The 13,648-nt window shown below is 31.6% G+C and overlaps 2 protein-coding genes across 2 annotated transcripts; one reads left to right on the forward strand and one right to left on the reverse strand.

Moving 5' to 3' along the window:
• Positions 1-90: 90 nt before the first annotated feature.
• On the reverse strand, positions 91-7,662 carry LOC124445851 (serine/threonine-protein kinase PLK4-like). The gene is given in 25 exon segments (XM_046996637.1): positions 91-357; positions 456-562; positions 752-824; positions 826-859; positions 1,507-1,661; positions 1,728-2,019; positions 2,277-2,766; positions 2,769-2,961; positions 3,529-3,666; positions 3,736-3,917; positions 4,000-4,079; positions 4,344-4,371; positions 4,478-4,526; positions 4,615-4,623; positions 4,625-4,655; positions 4,658-4,670; positions 4,739-4,835; positions 4,973-5,061; positions 5,144-5,256; positions 5,363-5,373; positions 5,375-5,475; positions 5,554-5,649; positions 5,942-6,040; positions 6,176-6,939; positions 7,504-7,662. Coding segments are annotated over 24 exon segments (2,688 nt in total). The 5' UTR covers positions 6,218-6,939; positions 7,504-7,662; the 3' UTR covers positions 91-191.
• A 143-nt stretch (positions 7,663-7,805) lies between these two features.
• Positions 7,806-13,482, forward strand: LOC124445850 (RYamide receptor-like). The gene is given in 3 exon segments (XM_046996636.1): positions 7,806-8,080; positions 12,140-12,682; positions 12,685-13,482. Coding segments are annotated over 2 exon segments (927 nt in total). The 5' UTR covers positions 7,806-8,080; positions 12,140-12,147; the 3' UTR covers positions 13,077-13,482.
• Positions 13,483-13,648: the final 166 nt, after the last annotated feature.

Raw genomic sequence — 13,648 nt, forward strand, 5'->3', positions numbered from 1 at the left:
TGTTCTAAATCTAGACATAAATATTAAAATATTTTCTCGGAAGTTTCAGGGTGATTAAACAGACAGTAAACAAGGAGAGTCATTCACACCTTTTATGTATATAAATATGTATCTCTTTTAAAATAATAACTATTGCACAAATCAGCGTTAAGAGTAATTTCAAGATTCCACAATGGCGACAATTCTGGTTATTAAGTTTTACATAAATGGTTACTTGAAAACTTTACAGATATTTCATATATAGTGTACAAAGTTATAATTAATGTGTCACGAAGCTGAGACAAATAATTTGATGACATCAGGCAAACCAGCAAGTTTCTTTTAACTTCATCTGGAATTCTGTCTTTCTTTGTAAACCTGTAGTAGAAATAAGAGTAAAAGATAATAACAATGGTTTCTCAAACATTATTATTTGTCAAAGTACAGGTCTAGTGGCTCTCTTGGTGTTTTAATACCTCGTCATCAAACCATATTTATCAATGAACTTAAGACGACCAGGTTCAGAATGAACTAATAACTGTGAACCGTCATTGTATTGCATCCAAATCTCACCATTTGACATCTAAAATAAAAAATATCTTTCTCTCTGCGAAATGAATTAAATACCATACTTTAAATGCTCTCTCAATGTAAAAAAACATGCACAGGATGCAACATTAAGAGTACAAAAAGCGTTACAAAAATTATATATATACCTGGAAAGGTCAGCCAACAAGTAAAACAACAAATATTACAAAGATTTTGTATTAACCTGTGAAGACCAACCAATGTCTGTGATAAAAATGCTTTTCAAAACTTTTGCTTCAGTCTCAATAGAATTTGCTAAGTTCTTTTTTCAGGACTTTTGTTGAATTATTTCCTACGCAACATCGACAAAATTACAAAGATTTTAATAAAGGTAGATCAGTAGAAGGGATTATGATTAATTTGTATGATTTACAATTTAATTTCAACTATGAATGCTTCAAATGAAATACTAGAGAAATCAACGAAGAAAAGAGTTATTGGGTTCGTGCAATGCTAACCAAATCAAGCACTTTAAAAGGACTTCAGGGACATTTTTTAAAAATAGAAGGATGAGGCAAAACTTGAATTGCACTCAAAGCACAATTAAAGTAAAAGTCATCAAAAGCATGATCACAATTAAAACAAAGGAACTTTTTCTGATGAATCGAGAGCAAATGGTGAGTTTTCAAATGACTTGAAAGGTGCCATGTTAGGGGAGATCACTTCAAAGTCCTGACATTAACCCATTGAGTCACTTTCATCTGAATTTCATTCGATTCGTGATAGTCAAAATACTGGACAATGTGTATTAATACAATTTCAAATCCTCCTTTGATAAGAAATTAGTGTGATGACATATTTACAAAAATTTGATCAAAAATTGAATTTAAGCACTTTTAAGGACATCTTAATAAATTCAAGTACTTTGAAGGCGTTAAATTTTTCAATCTAAATTCAAGGACACTCAGGTTTTGTACGAACCCTGGAGTTAAAACTGACCTGCACTTGTCGACACGTTCTCGTTAACAGATTTTGAAAATGACGTCTTATATAAATCACTTGTGATGTCATGATAAGACTTCATCGTCGACACATGCACAATGGGAACAGGTGAAGTTGAAGCAGTAGAAGATGTTTCATTATTATTCCTCAATCTAAAGGATAATCTTAATGTTCACACGATTGTTTCTAGATGAGGAAAGACAGCAAAAATACTGTACCTGTCGTTATTTGTGCGTGACTCTGAATGAAGTAACGATACTTTATTTGATAATGAAGGTCGTCTACAAACAATGATAGGGAAAAACTGTGCAGTTCCGTTGCATTCTTCTTGAGCAGAAGTTAACACACGATCAAGTTGAAGACATTGTGCGTAAGCTGAGTAAAAATGTTCAATAGTCGATCTCATTTCATTAGGAATACCATCTTTACCACCAATAGATTCCAGTGTATATGATACACCACTAGCTTCAACAATCTTTGTACATTCTTGAGACTGTTGTACTTTTGCTCCTACAAAAAATTCATAAATTTACTTAACATGCAAAACACAATTTACAAGCATAATAAACATGCAAAACACAATTTACATGGAAAACAACATGCAAACACGCGCATTGCCTTGTTTTAAAATGATTTCCTATTTTAACGATGTATAAATTTAATACGACTTATTTATTACTTCCAAGGTTTTCAATCAAACCATTATTTTAAACATGGTTCATTAGACCTTTTCAAAACATTTCAATACAGTATTCAATAAACAATACCATTGTAAAAGCAAGCTTCGAAATCTGCATTCGGCGAATTTTCCATCAACATACATTTGGTCAATTTCGTATACAATGTGATCTTTGGTGTCTTCTTGCGTACCAAGTCAACAAATCGAGCTGCATATTGATATTTCTTCCAATATTTCATTGGTAGCGAGCAATAAAGATAGAAATTTATCTTAGATTTTGATGGAGGTGGTGAAGGATGAGATTGTAGTGTAGCGCCATGAATTCCATCTGGATGATATGTTGTTATTTTCATTCCATTTGAAGATATTCTCAACACTTCAATAACATAATTTAAATTTTCTTTCTCCTGAAGAAATTCCAAACAAACTTCATTTTCCTCAGTAATGCTAACAACTGCATTTCTTGTTTTCTGCCTGATTGGCTTTAAACGTTCGCAATTCAATGGTTCCACTATATCACTTATAGATTTGGTCTTTTTTTCATGCTGGTCACATGATCGATCATGTGATCTCTTCACCATTACATCATGATCACAAGTAGGTTTAATGTGACATGTTTTGTTAGTAAGCTCTCCTGTCTCCAATTATTTTCATTGTGTTCATTCCAGCCTGTTCTCTTTTCATCTTCAACCATGGAATGTTTCACAAATTTTCTCGAGCAATAAGAATCATGGTCACGTGATTTGGGGACATGAGAGGACACTGATGGATGTCTAAGAATGAGAAGACTAAAGGTTGGAACGGGAAGACAAACAGAAGAATAAGCTGAGAGGGCAGCAACAGGAAAGAAAATATCAAATAAAATCAGATCGATCCAACCAATTTCAAATAACGTCATTTATTTTCATTTGTGCATACCAAGCGATATTTTTTGATTTCCAGAAATTTGATTGGCTGCCTCAGCAGATTTAAATTTTTAAAATTGATTAAAAGCGATGTACATAAAAGAAAAAATGCCTTCACATGGTAGTTTTCATAGCGAGAGTGAATTTTACCATCCAGACGAAGTGAATTTTGTACAAAACAATTCAATTTCAGTATTAAACAAGCCGCATATTGTCCATTTTACAACGTGAATTTCTTCATAATGAAAGTAAAAGAAACATATGCTATTTACCGTTTAGGTTGGTCCATACTTAAATAATATTTTCACTCGGCCTTCAGCCACTGGCCACTTTTCAAGCCTCGTGAAAATATTTTTTCCCTTCGAACCTCCAAGCCGATAAATAACATATATTTTAAGGCTCTAATGTAAACCTTTCTCAAACCCTTGCACTTACTTGTCGTCTTTAGAGGAGCATTTAGATTGTTCACGTAATTTCTTAGAAATTTCACTCAGCCAAGATCTTGAATGTAATGGTTGTTTGTAATTGGGCACAGAATCCAGCTGACCTAATGTACAACTAGATTGATAACGACTGAAAAGAAAGCGTCATAACAAGATTACAATGTTTGATGATGTACTCAGCTAATTTTATTAAACTCACTTCGAACGTTCCTTGACGGGGGGTGACGAAGGATGAAACGGGTTACATTTGGATTGACTTTGACGAGATATGGGACGAGGTAGGATATCAATGGATCTACTGGTAAAGTGAAGGTTGGATTGGTTAGTTATACCAGTGAGAGTTGTTGCCATCGTGCTGTTTCCGCTGTCATAATTCTGTTGCTGTCGGAAAAGAAGAGATTTTTTCAACTGTACTATTCAATAATAACGACAAAAACACGATAATTTATAGATTTTAGTATACTTTTCCATCGCTCAAAGATTCTGAGCTAACGTTCCAATCACGAGTTCGTTTCCCAAGTAGAAATGGATGATCCAAAATTCCTGGATAAAAAAGCAAATATTAGCTAAGCTTGTGTGTAGGCATTAACTTTACTTGTATCTCTTCTCGTAGCGCATGTTAGCTTGAAATGTCTGTCAGTGTAACATTGTTTTACGTACATAAAATGCGCGGTGTTTTATGTCAACTGATATGGTTAAAATTTTTCAACAAAGCAGTAAATAGAAGAATTCTTCAAGAAATGTTTAAAAAAAATGAAGTAGTGACGACTTTCCTATTGATGTAAAGATCAATGTTTCAATACTGACCTGATAATGGGAGTCTGTCAGCTGGATTCTAAAGATTTCATAAAAACATTATCTTTTACTTTAATATTATAATTGAAAATTATAAATAGAAATGACTTAATCAACTCATATCATCAATTTTGAAACAAAAATACTTTTTTGAGTAACTTGGAGATTAAATCACATATTTCAGGTGATATATATCTAAAAAAAAACAAATTTTTCACATTATGAAATAATTATTCTAAACACACAAAGAGTTACCGAAGAAAATCATATCTTCATAACTTACTGTGGAATCGTACTCTCCCAATACAACTTTATTCAAAGTTCTTTTACAGCCCCAGTCTTTAAAATAATCAAGCAAAACATTCAAATAATGTTTATATGAATAAAAAGTCATTCCAATAATTTACCTCAAATGGTGGTTTTCCAACAACTAGTGTATACAACATACAACCAACAGACCAAACATCAGACTCCATACCATGAGGACCACGAGTGGCTACTTCCCTACATAAGTTAAATAAAAGTTGAAAAATTGAGGTTTCAAAATGAGCTTCTTGCTCATGTAAAAAAATATGACTGATAAAAAAAAATTGGTGTATAAATACCATTGCTAGATAGAATTACATCTTTTTAAAACTTACGGTGATATAAAATTAGGTGTTCCACACATTGTGTAGTGTTTTTCATTAGGTATGCGAAGTTGAGTAGCAAGACCAAAATCACCAATTTTCTGATAACCATACAAACATTGATAGTTATAGATAAATAATGCGTGTTACATAAATAAAATGGATTGAAAGGCCAAAACTTACAACATTCATATCTTTAGTAAGCAACAAATTTGCAAGTGTTAAATCCCGATGTAGGATACCGTGAGAATGAAGATATAACAAACCATTCACAACTTGACACATGATTTTACGAGCTACAAATAATAAAATACAGCATGACACATGTGTTGAAATTGATATACGAGGTACGTATATAATCATAATACATAAATTGAAAACACAAAATAGAAATAAAAGTACCCTGGCATTCGGAATGGTTTTCCAGTCTTCTTCATATAACGATTGACTTCACCATTGTGGCAAAGTTCAACAACCAAGTAGACATAGTTTGTATCTTCAAAATAGCTAAACAGCTAAAAACATAGAAAAAAGAGTAAATATCACAAGTTTGTGAGGGATCATAATAAGACATATTAAAACACATATCAAACCTCGAGAATTGACGGATGTTTAAGCTGACAATGAATTTCAACTTCATTTCTAACTCTTTTAACTAAGCCACTCTTCTTCATGTGTTTCTTGTCAATCTGTCAGCAATTTTCAAAACATGATCTAATATTTTGTGGCAATTCTTATAGGACAAACTAGTCCATAGAAACCAAATGTCATCCCCTTCTCCCATGAAAATAAGCACCCTAAAATATTAGCATTAAGCACTAACCCAGGTTATCAAGCACCTTATTAATTTGTTTACAAATCAGAAAATGTTTTTTATCGTCACAAATGAGAGCAAACTTGTAAATAGAAGTGAGTTCAAATAAAAATTTTGTACATACTGTACAGTTAGTAAAGATTAAACAAAGACATCATTAGTAATACCATTTTTATAGCAACTTCTACACGATTGTTTACCAAACATCTTGCTCGATAAACACACGCAAATCCACCTCGACCAAGCAAATCCAGCACCTCATAATTCTAAAAGCAGCAGAAATGTACTTCTTTACAGGATATGCTCGATGTTATCTGCATATAGCAGGAAAGTATGATATTATAAAAATAATTATTCAAAATCAACGAATCTTTGATGAATCATCAATGATGATAAATTACCTCTATGGAATCGCAGAAAACATCAGAAGAAACAGCATTCATTTTTTTATGATCAAAAAAATCATACAAAATTGTAATATATTGTTTTCCATAATGCTTCTGGTCAAAAAAATAAACATTTCTGCAAGTCTTTCAACACAATTTTCATGAAGATTTTGATGGTAGTTTGAACAACGCGCCAACGGAAAATAACAGGCGCGTGTGGCATTGTGGTATATTACAACTGATTTCAATCACTGATCTCGAAATAAGACTGGAACAAGCATCTGGCACAAAAGTTGAAGACAAAAAATAAGGAGCGCCGCCATTACTAAGGGACCAACTTTCGCAAATAAGGGGCAAATATATTGTAGATTTATACGAGAATAATCAAGAATTTTCAACATGTAACTACATGAACATAACTAAGAGATAAATCAGCTTATAGATAAGCTAAAAATACGATGGAATATGATGAAATATGATCAAAATGCTCTAGTTTCGCCACAAAGGTTGTTTTTCATCTTCAGCGTTTTCTTAAAGTATAATTTGGCCATGTGTTGCTATGTTTTCCATAGTTTTTTTAAACATCTTTCGATGTGTTGGTCCCTTAGTAATGGCGGCAAAAATATAGAGTTGCTTGATCTAGTCTTATTTCGAGATCAGGGATCTCAATATCACAATATCACAATCACTCAATAGCAAAGGTCAAGTGATAGATGGGCGAAGTGAACGCAGTGAGGAAATTTTTACTTCAAGTTAATCTTCGTTTAACAGTCAGGGCCCTAAAATGAAAGAAAACATTTTTGACGTGGTATCCAGGACAAAAATTACAAATGAAACCTATTTCTGCAATTCCTAACACGTTTTTTTAAAAAAATTCTGTAAAATTATATTGCTCGTAATATTTTATCCATTTAACCATAATGACGTGTATTGAGCAAAATGCTGCAATCTAAATCGGACCTGTGGCAAACCAGCAAACGTCAATAAAAATTACAACTGGATAGTTCAAAATATCTTAGAAACACTTCAGACTTGGCAAGATTTTATTCTTTAGAAATTATTAACCTATATTCGTGAGAAAATATATCAATTTTACAATTGAACTAACAACTTTAATTTATTATGCTCAATTTCATAACATATATCGATTTTTCAGTGACTGATTTAAAGTTATGTTAACTTTTGCTCCCCTTCAAATTTATTGAAATTGAGCTTTATGATATTTTAGTTTGTTAATTACTCTTAGTAATCTTGCATATTTAAATTCACAAAGTTTAACCTCCAACAAAAATTGATAATTATCGTTTCATTCATCGTTATCTAAAATGCAGTAAAAATCTTACTTCGTTTTCGACCCCAAGTGCTTTTCATGTCGCCTTAGACAAGCTACAAGCTGAGCCTATGCTAATTGGACAACGATTGTTATCATATTTGATACGAATAATGAACAGATTGAGGGATATAAGATGTCACGTTCCTCTTATGAGATATCTTTCGAATCAACTCAATGACGGTCGTTTGTAATCAATCTAGCCAAATTTGTATCCAGCTTATGAATAATCGATGAAGTTCTGCATTTATCACACAATTTTTTGTGGTAAACCGAGCCAATGACTATTTTTGTTGCATTCCAAATGATGCAAAATAAAAGTGAATTGAAATCCGTTTACGCTTCATAGTATCTTTTTGAAATAATTGGTTAAAATATTTGAAAACACACTATACTTCACCTAACTGTCTTCTGAGATAAATGGATTTCTGAAATATCCGTGCTTGTGGAGTTTCCCAAGCGGCATCTTTATTCTTTGATAAATTAAAACAATACATTTTATGTACAACAAACCATATGACGAAAAATACAAGAAAATTTCCTGTAAAGAAGTAAAGATTTGGAACTTCAATTATACTTATAAGAAGGAAGTAAGTGAAATTATAAAATTGTAAAGACATCAACCTCGTAATTTTGAATCGAGTACTGAAAAGAGATATTGAAATTAAAAAAATAGATGCTGTTTGTTGAATAAAGCTTCTGGAATTGTTAACCAAGTCAGCACAATAGATAAATGATACAGAAAGCTTGTGGTTATAAAAATTGAAAACAATTTAATGTAATACATAGCTAAACAGCTGCAATTTTTCTTTTCAAGTCATTTGCGTGCTTTTAAGAATGTTTTCATTTTGTGAAATAAAGGCATGATGACGTTATTTAGCTTCAATATGAAAATTCAATAAAGCTTCAAAAACGGACAGTTTCAGCCCATAGTCCAACCGATATGTATAAGTCAAATGTTGTAGTCGGCATGAAACACAGTAACTGTTGCATTACTCAGTCATATGTGTACTGTTTGTATTGTTTTGTTTTTTAATAGTAAAAGTTATCAAATGAAAATCATTCATTTGTGTTTGTATTAATTTGTCATGAAACATAATGAAATGAAGAGAAACAAGGTAGCCGGCTCTCTAGTCGGCTTAGCCCGTACATTTACAGAAGTGTCGAACAAATTTTTGTGGATTTCTAAAGAAATTAATGGTTATAATTTTCCGAAATTTACACCGCAAGACTAAAATGTGCTAGGCTATACACTCCTAATGCAGAGTTTAATGTTAGGCAAAATATTAATATTATTGGGTTACCTCAATAGCACTAAAAATTGAACGAACATGTTTGACACGTTTTTTGACTACAAGGAAAAATTTATTGTTTGCAGATGCAAGTTTGAACTTTCTAAGCAAAAACAGCTAATAAATACTTCAAAAGGAAAATACGAATAAATTACAAAAAGAATTGGTAAACATATGTACAAAAGCTTCAATAAGGTTTGCCATTTTATCATTAATACACGATTATAGGACTAAATAAACTTTGACACTTTACCCATGTGGTGTCAGATATAGTATATGAGGTGTGGAGCGAGTTTCACGAGGAACGAGTTGCGTTGTTTAAGCTTGAGTGGAAAAGCCTACATGAATTTTAGACTTTAGCACAAGATGACTTTGGGCTATATGGCGTGATTTACAACTTTGCAGAAACAACTTAAATGATATACGAATTTACACTTTCCAATTAATTTCGTGGAGTCTGGATGAGATTCTTATGCTATGGTGGTAAATGGGGGCTTGTTATAGGGACATGTAATGCTAAACCTTATTATTGGCTGTACGCGTTGAACAATTAAGTGATGTACTCATATGATGATGAAATATAAGAGGCAGTGCTTAATCCTTGGTTGAATATTAGTTGTTTTTGGAAATAACAAAAGATGTTATCGACAATCATTAACATTGGCTTGAAGACTTCCAAATCTTCCCCTTCCAGATGGAATTTACAATGTTTTATCTTCAAAATTGAAACTCCCAACATTGAACTACCAGGGTGGGACCGTGTTTTGACTGGTTATATTAATTTTGTGTTATAAGGGCCCACCTTCATGAAAATGTCACAGTCAAACCATATGAAAATGTATATTTATGATAATAATTATAATAATTGAGGCGGCAGTTGCAACGATGAACACGCTCTTTACAAATATGGAATGTTTTACCTTATATGGAAACATCGGTGCTCTAAAGAAAAAGTATATTATTGCAGACAACTGTCCATCAGCGTCACCTGCTTAAAATCCTGTTCAAAGGAGACAAGCTTACAAATCGTAAATAAAATATCGTACATATTCTAGCTATAACATTTTGGAAGGTTTTTTTGGTATTTCGATCGAACGTTCAATGAGAGTTTGGTGAATATAACATTTTGGATAAATGGTCTAACATACCAAACTTCATCTGCTTAATAACCCACAAAATTACAACTTTTTCAAGACTTTAACCAAAATTAATATATATTACAAAGGTGAATTGATTTTCTTTGTATTTGTGTAAAAGTGCTTAAAGACAGCTTGATTCGTAAAGTGTGCGTCATAAATGACGGTAGGAATCGTAGGATTACTTGTTTTTGTAAGATGGGTTTGTTTTTAGTCTCAATATTAATATATATTGTTTTCCTTTAAAACACTTCTGAGACCTAACGAATTTGCCATCTTATGCAGTCTAAAAAACCTTACATGTAAAGGAATATTTATTCAATGTTCAATTTCAATTTGATATTTGCACAATGCAGACGAACATAAAGGTATTTCATATTATCCATAAAGTTCCTTACACTAAAAACGTTGGTTCTTAACTCCTTGCTCATATTTTTGCAAGCTAAAATGCAATTTATCGTGCGCTTATAAAGTTGTAATGACTGTGTCATCAAAATCTTCATTTTGTTGGTATAGCCTAAACATTTCTAATAAATTCAACAATTAGAATTCATGATTGGAAAGAATTCCGGATGTCGTAAACAAACTTGTTTATTGTGTATACTGTCCAACATAGAGAAGAGAAGAAAATGAATTTGAACATCATCTTGTATTTTTAAGTAATACACTGTTGATGCAATTTTGTATTTTCTGAAAAGTCTGTATAGAAAAGGTCAATACCTATATATTGAAAAAATGCTTTGGGTGAGGTTAAAATGAGCTTCGCCATGTAAAGATTGGCTTTGAAAATTGTTGACAATCATGTTCCTAGAATATTGTGGGCAAAAATGCTGCATAACTGTATTCTTTAAAATTATGAAACACGACGGTCTTATTAATATGTTAATACTTTCACACAGGTATAACTTAATATTCATGTTCTGTTTATTTTATTTTATGTAATATATTCTAAATAGAAACATTCATAAATACATTTTTCTAAAAATTCGAATGACGATCTTTTCAAAGGTAAAGAAATGTGATGGATAATTAGTTGGAAACCCAAGTATTGAATGTCATTGTATTTTTTATGATATAATATTTATTCATTACTTTAGTGTAAGATCTTGATGCCTTTTTATGTTTAATATAGAAATAAATTTCCCATGCGGCTCATGATCCGAAATAATCTTGTTATTTATTGAAAAATGCCTTTTCGTCCCGAAACAAATATCTTTGTTCGCCCACTCAGTCTCAGACACAGAACAGATGTTAGTGAAATTAATTTGAAATACATTAGCTTAGAGTAGACGGTCTTCCAACTTATTGCTGACATAAAATTGTCATTTTGCTGCACATTAGATGCTTTATCAACTGGCAAGCAAAACGATGTAGCTGTTAATTAAAATATGTTGCAATATTTGTGTTTCTGATGGCCAACATTAATGAGATGTTTCCATGGAAACGTTTAGATACAACTCCCTTTTTGCCACATCAATGAAATATTTAAAAAGCATAAAAAAACTAAAAAATAGTTTCTGTATTAAATCTTAGGGTATGCGGAAAAAACAAGCAGTGTAATAAAACTTGTACCAGTTCATCAAAGACCTTCTTTAATTTTGGCAATATGATTTATTGTCCATCATATGTAGATTGATTAATTTTGTGTCGTACTCATGAATAATTAATGTCTTATATGTTTTTAGACTTTACTCTCAATTCTGTCAAAATAAATAGAAAAATTATAGTTTAGTAAGACATAATCATCAATTGTGTGAAAACAATAAAAAAGCTCTGGAAGTAAAAATTTCATTGTTATTGAACAACGCAATAAAAATACCTAAATACATTGAACAGTGAAAATCGAAGGTATCTCACATAGTTTTTCAAATTAAAATACCAAATGCAAATTTTTATTATGTCTAATAAAGCAATTTTCAAGGACGTCTGTGTCAACTAGAAAAACTTCGAATAAATGAACGATCCAATAAGACAAAGCATTGCTTGCATTCTCCACTGACCATTAAACAGTAAAATATGGGCAATGATATTTTAAGTGCAGTTTGTTTCAGAATGTATAAGTAAGTCACAATGTCAACTATCATTGAAAACTTCTGAAGTAAATGTTTCTCAAACCTTCCTTTATTAAAGCAATCCTTTTTGTAATTCAATTCTTTTCCATTTACAGTAATGAAAACAATTCATTTCATCTTTACAGTGAAGTATTCTTTTATCTTTACAGATAACGACATGAGAAATGAAACAATGACAAGTGATTTACAAGATCAGACATGGTTCATCGTTATAAAATACATATTGTTTGTAGGGACATTCATAATCAGTATTTGTGGGAATAGTTTGTGTGCTTATATCATTTTCACTCGAAGACAAATGAAAAGTGTCACCAATTTATTCATCTTAAATTTAGCAATTGGTGATTTGATATACACTTTCAGCATTCCATTTGAGTTAGCAGTTGTGGAAAATAATAACAAATGGATATTTCCTCCTTTTTTCTGCAAAGTTTTGTCCCCACTGCAAACAATATCGATGTCTTCCTCATTGTTTACATTAACTGCTCTCAGTTTAGCAAGATACAAAGCAATTCTCAAGCCTTATAACAAACAGCTCAAACAAACAGCTGCAAAATTAATTATCATTTTAGCATGGCTTTTCTCAACACTGACTGCTTTGCCTCATGCATACCATCAAACTATTATAAATAACGAATGCCAGGAAAAATGGATGAACACAGATGGAAACAAGATTTACACATTAATATTATTTTTGTTCAATATTTAATACCATTGACAATAATGACCATTGCATATGGGTGTATTGGTATGGAGTTAAGAAAAGATTTTCCAGGTGAGAATGCATTTCCTGAAGGAGAACGAGCAAAAGAAACAAAAAAAGTTGTTCTTATGCTCGTGATGGTTACTGCTACTTTTGCTGTTTGTACATTGCCTACATCAATCATGTGGCTTTGGTCAGAATTTGGAAATGCAAAAAGAAATTTTCCACAGTTTTGGGATCTTCTACACATACTAAATTTCTTTGATTTCATCAATCTTGCCGTCCATCCTTTGCTTTATGTGTATTTTAGTAAAAAATTTCGAAATGAAATGAGAATCACATTTCAAAGAAATAGAAATGCTGCAACTATATCACGCATTTAAACATTTCATTAATGAAAATAAAGGACATTCTAATAATTTAATTTACGCAGAGACATACAATGTACATATGTTGAACTTATATAGGCGTATGGGAGCTATATCATTTCGGGAAGGGGGGGGGGCAGTAAATATTCTCACTAACACACAAAGAAGGTACCACCGTATTTTCGTCGACTAACGTTAAAAATTTGCCAAACTTTTCAATCTTTATGCGAGCTTGTAAATGTTTAAGTCATATGTTAAATTAAGTTTAAATTCGTAGATAATATACACAACATATATATTATACGTATGAAGTATAAAACTTTTTTCGAAAGCGTATTGGGAAATCATAAACCTGTAAAACCGTGTAAATATTCAAAAGATTTACAATATTTGAATTATATGGTGTTTGTCACATTTAAAAGTAGTTCTTCATTACTTTTCACAGAATCATTCAACAAAATGACAAAACTGGATAGTTCTCCACAGTCTATATTTGTCTGTTTCATACTATTCTTTGATAAAGTCCTACAACAAAATACTTTAAATTGTGTGGAATAGAAAGTTAGATAATCATGAAAAAGGTATAT

The sequence above is a fragment of the Xenia sp. Carnegie-2017 genome, unplaced genomic scaffold (genome assembly GCF_021976095.1).
Source record: "Xenia sp. Carnegie-2017 unplaced genomic scaffold, XeniaSp_v1 HiC_scaffold_22, whole genome shotgun sequence".
In the NCBI taxonomy this organism is placed as follows: Eukaryota; Metazoa; Cnidaria; class Anthozoa; order Malacalcyonacea; family Xeniidae; genus Xenia; species Xenia sp. Carnegie-2017.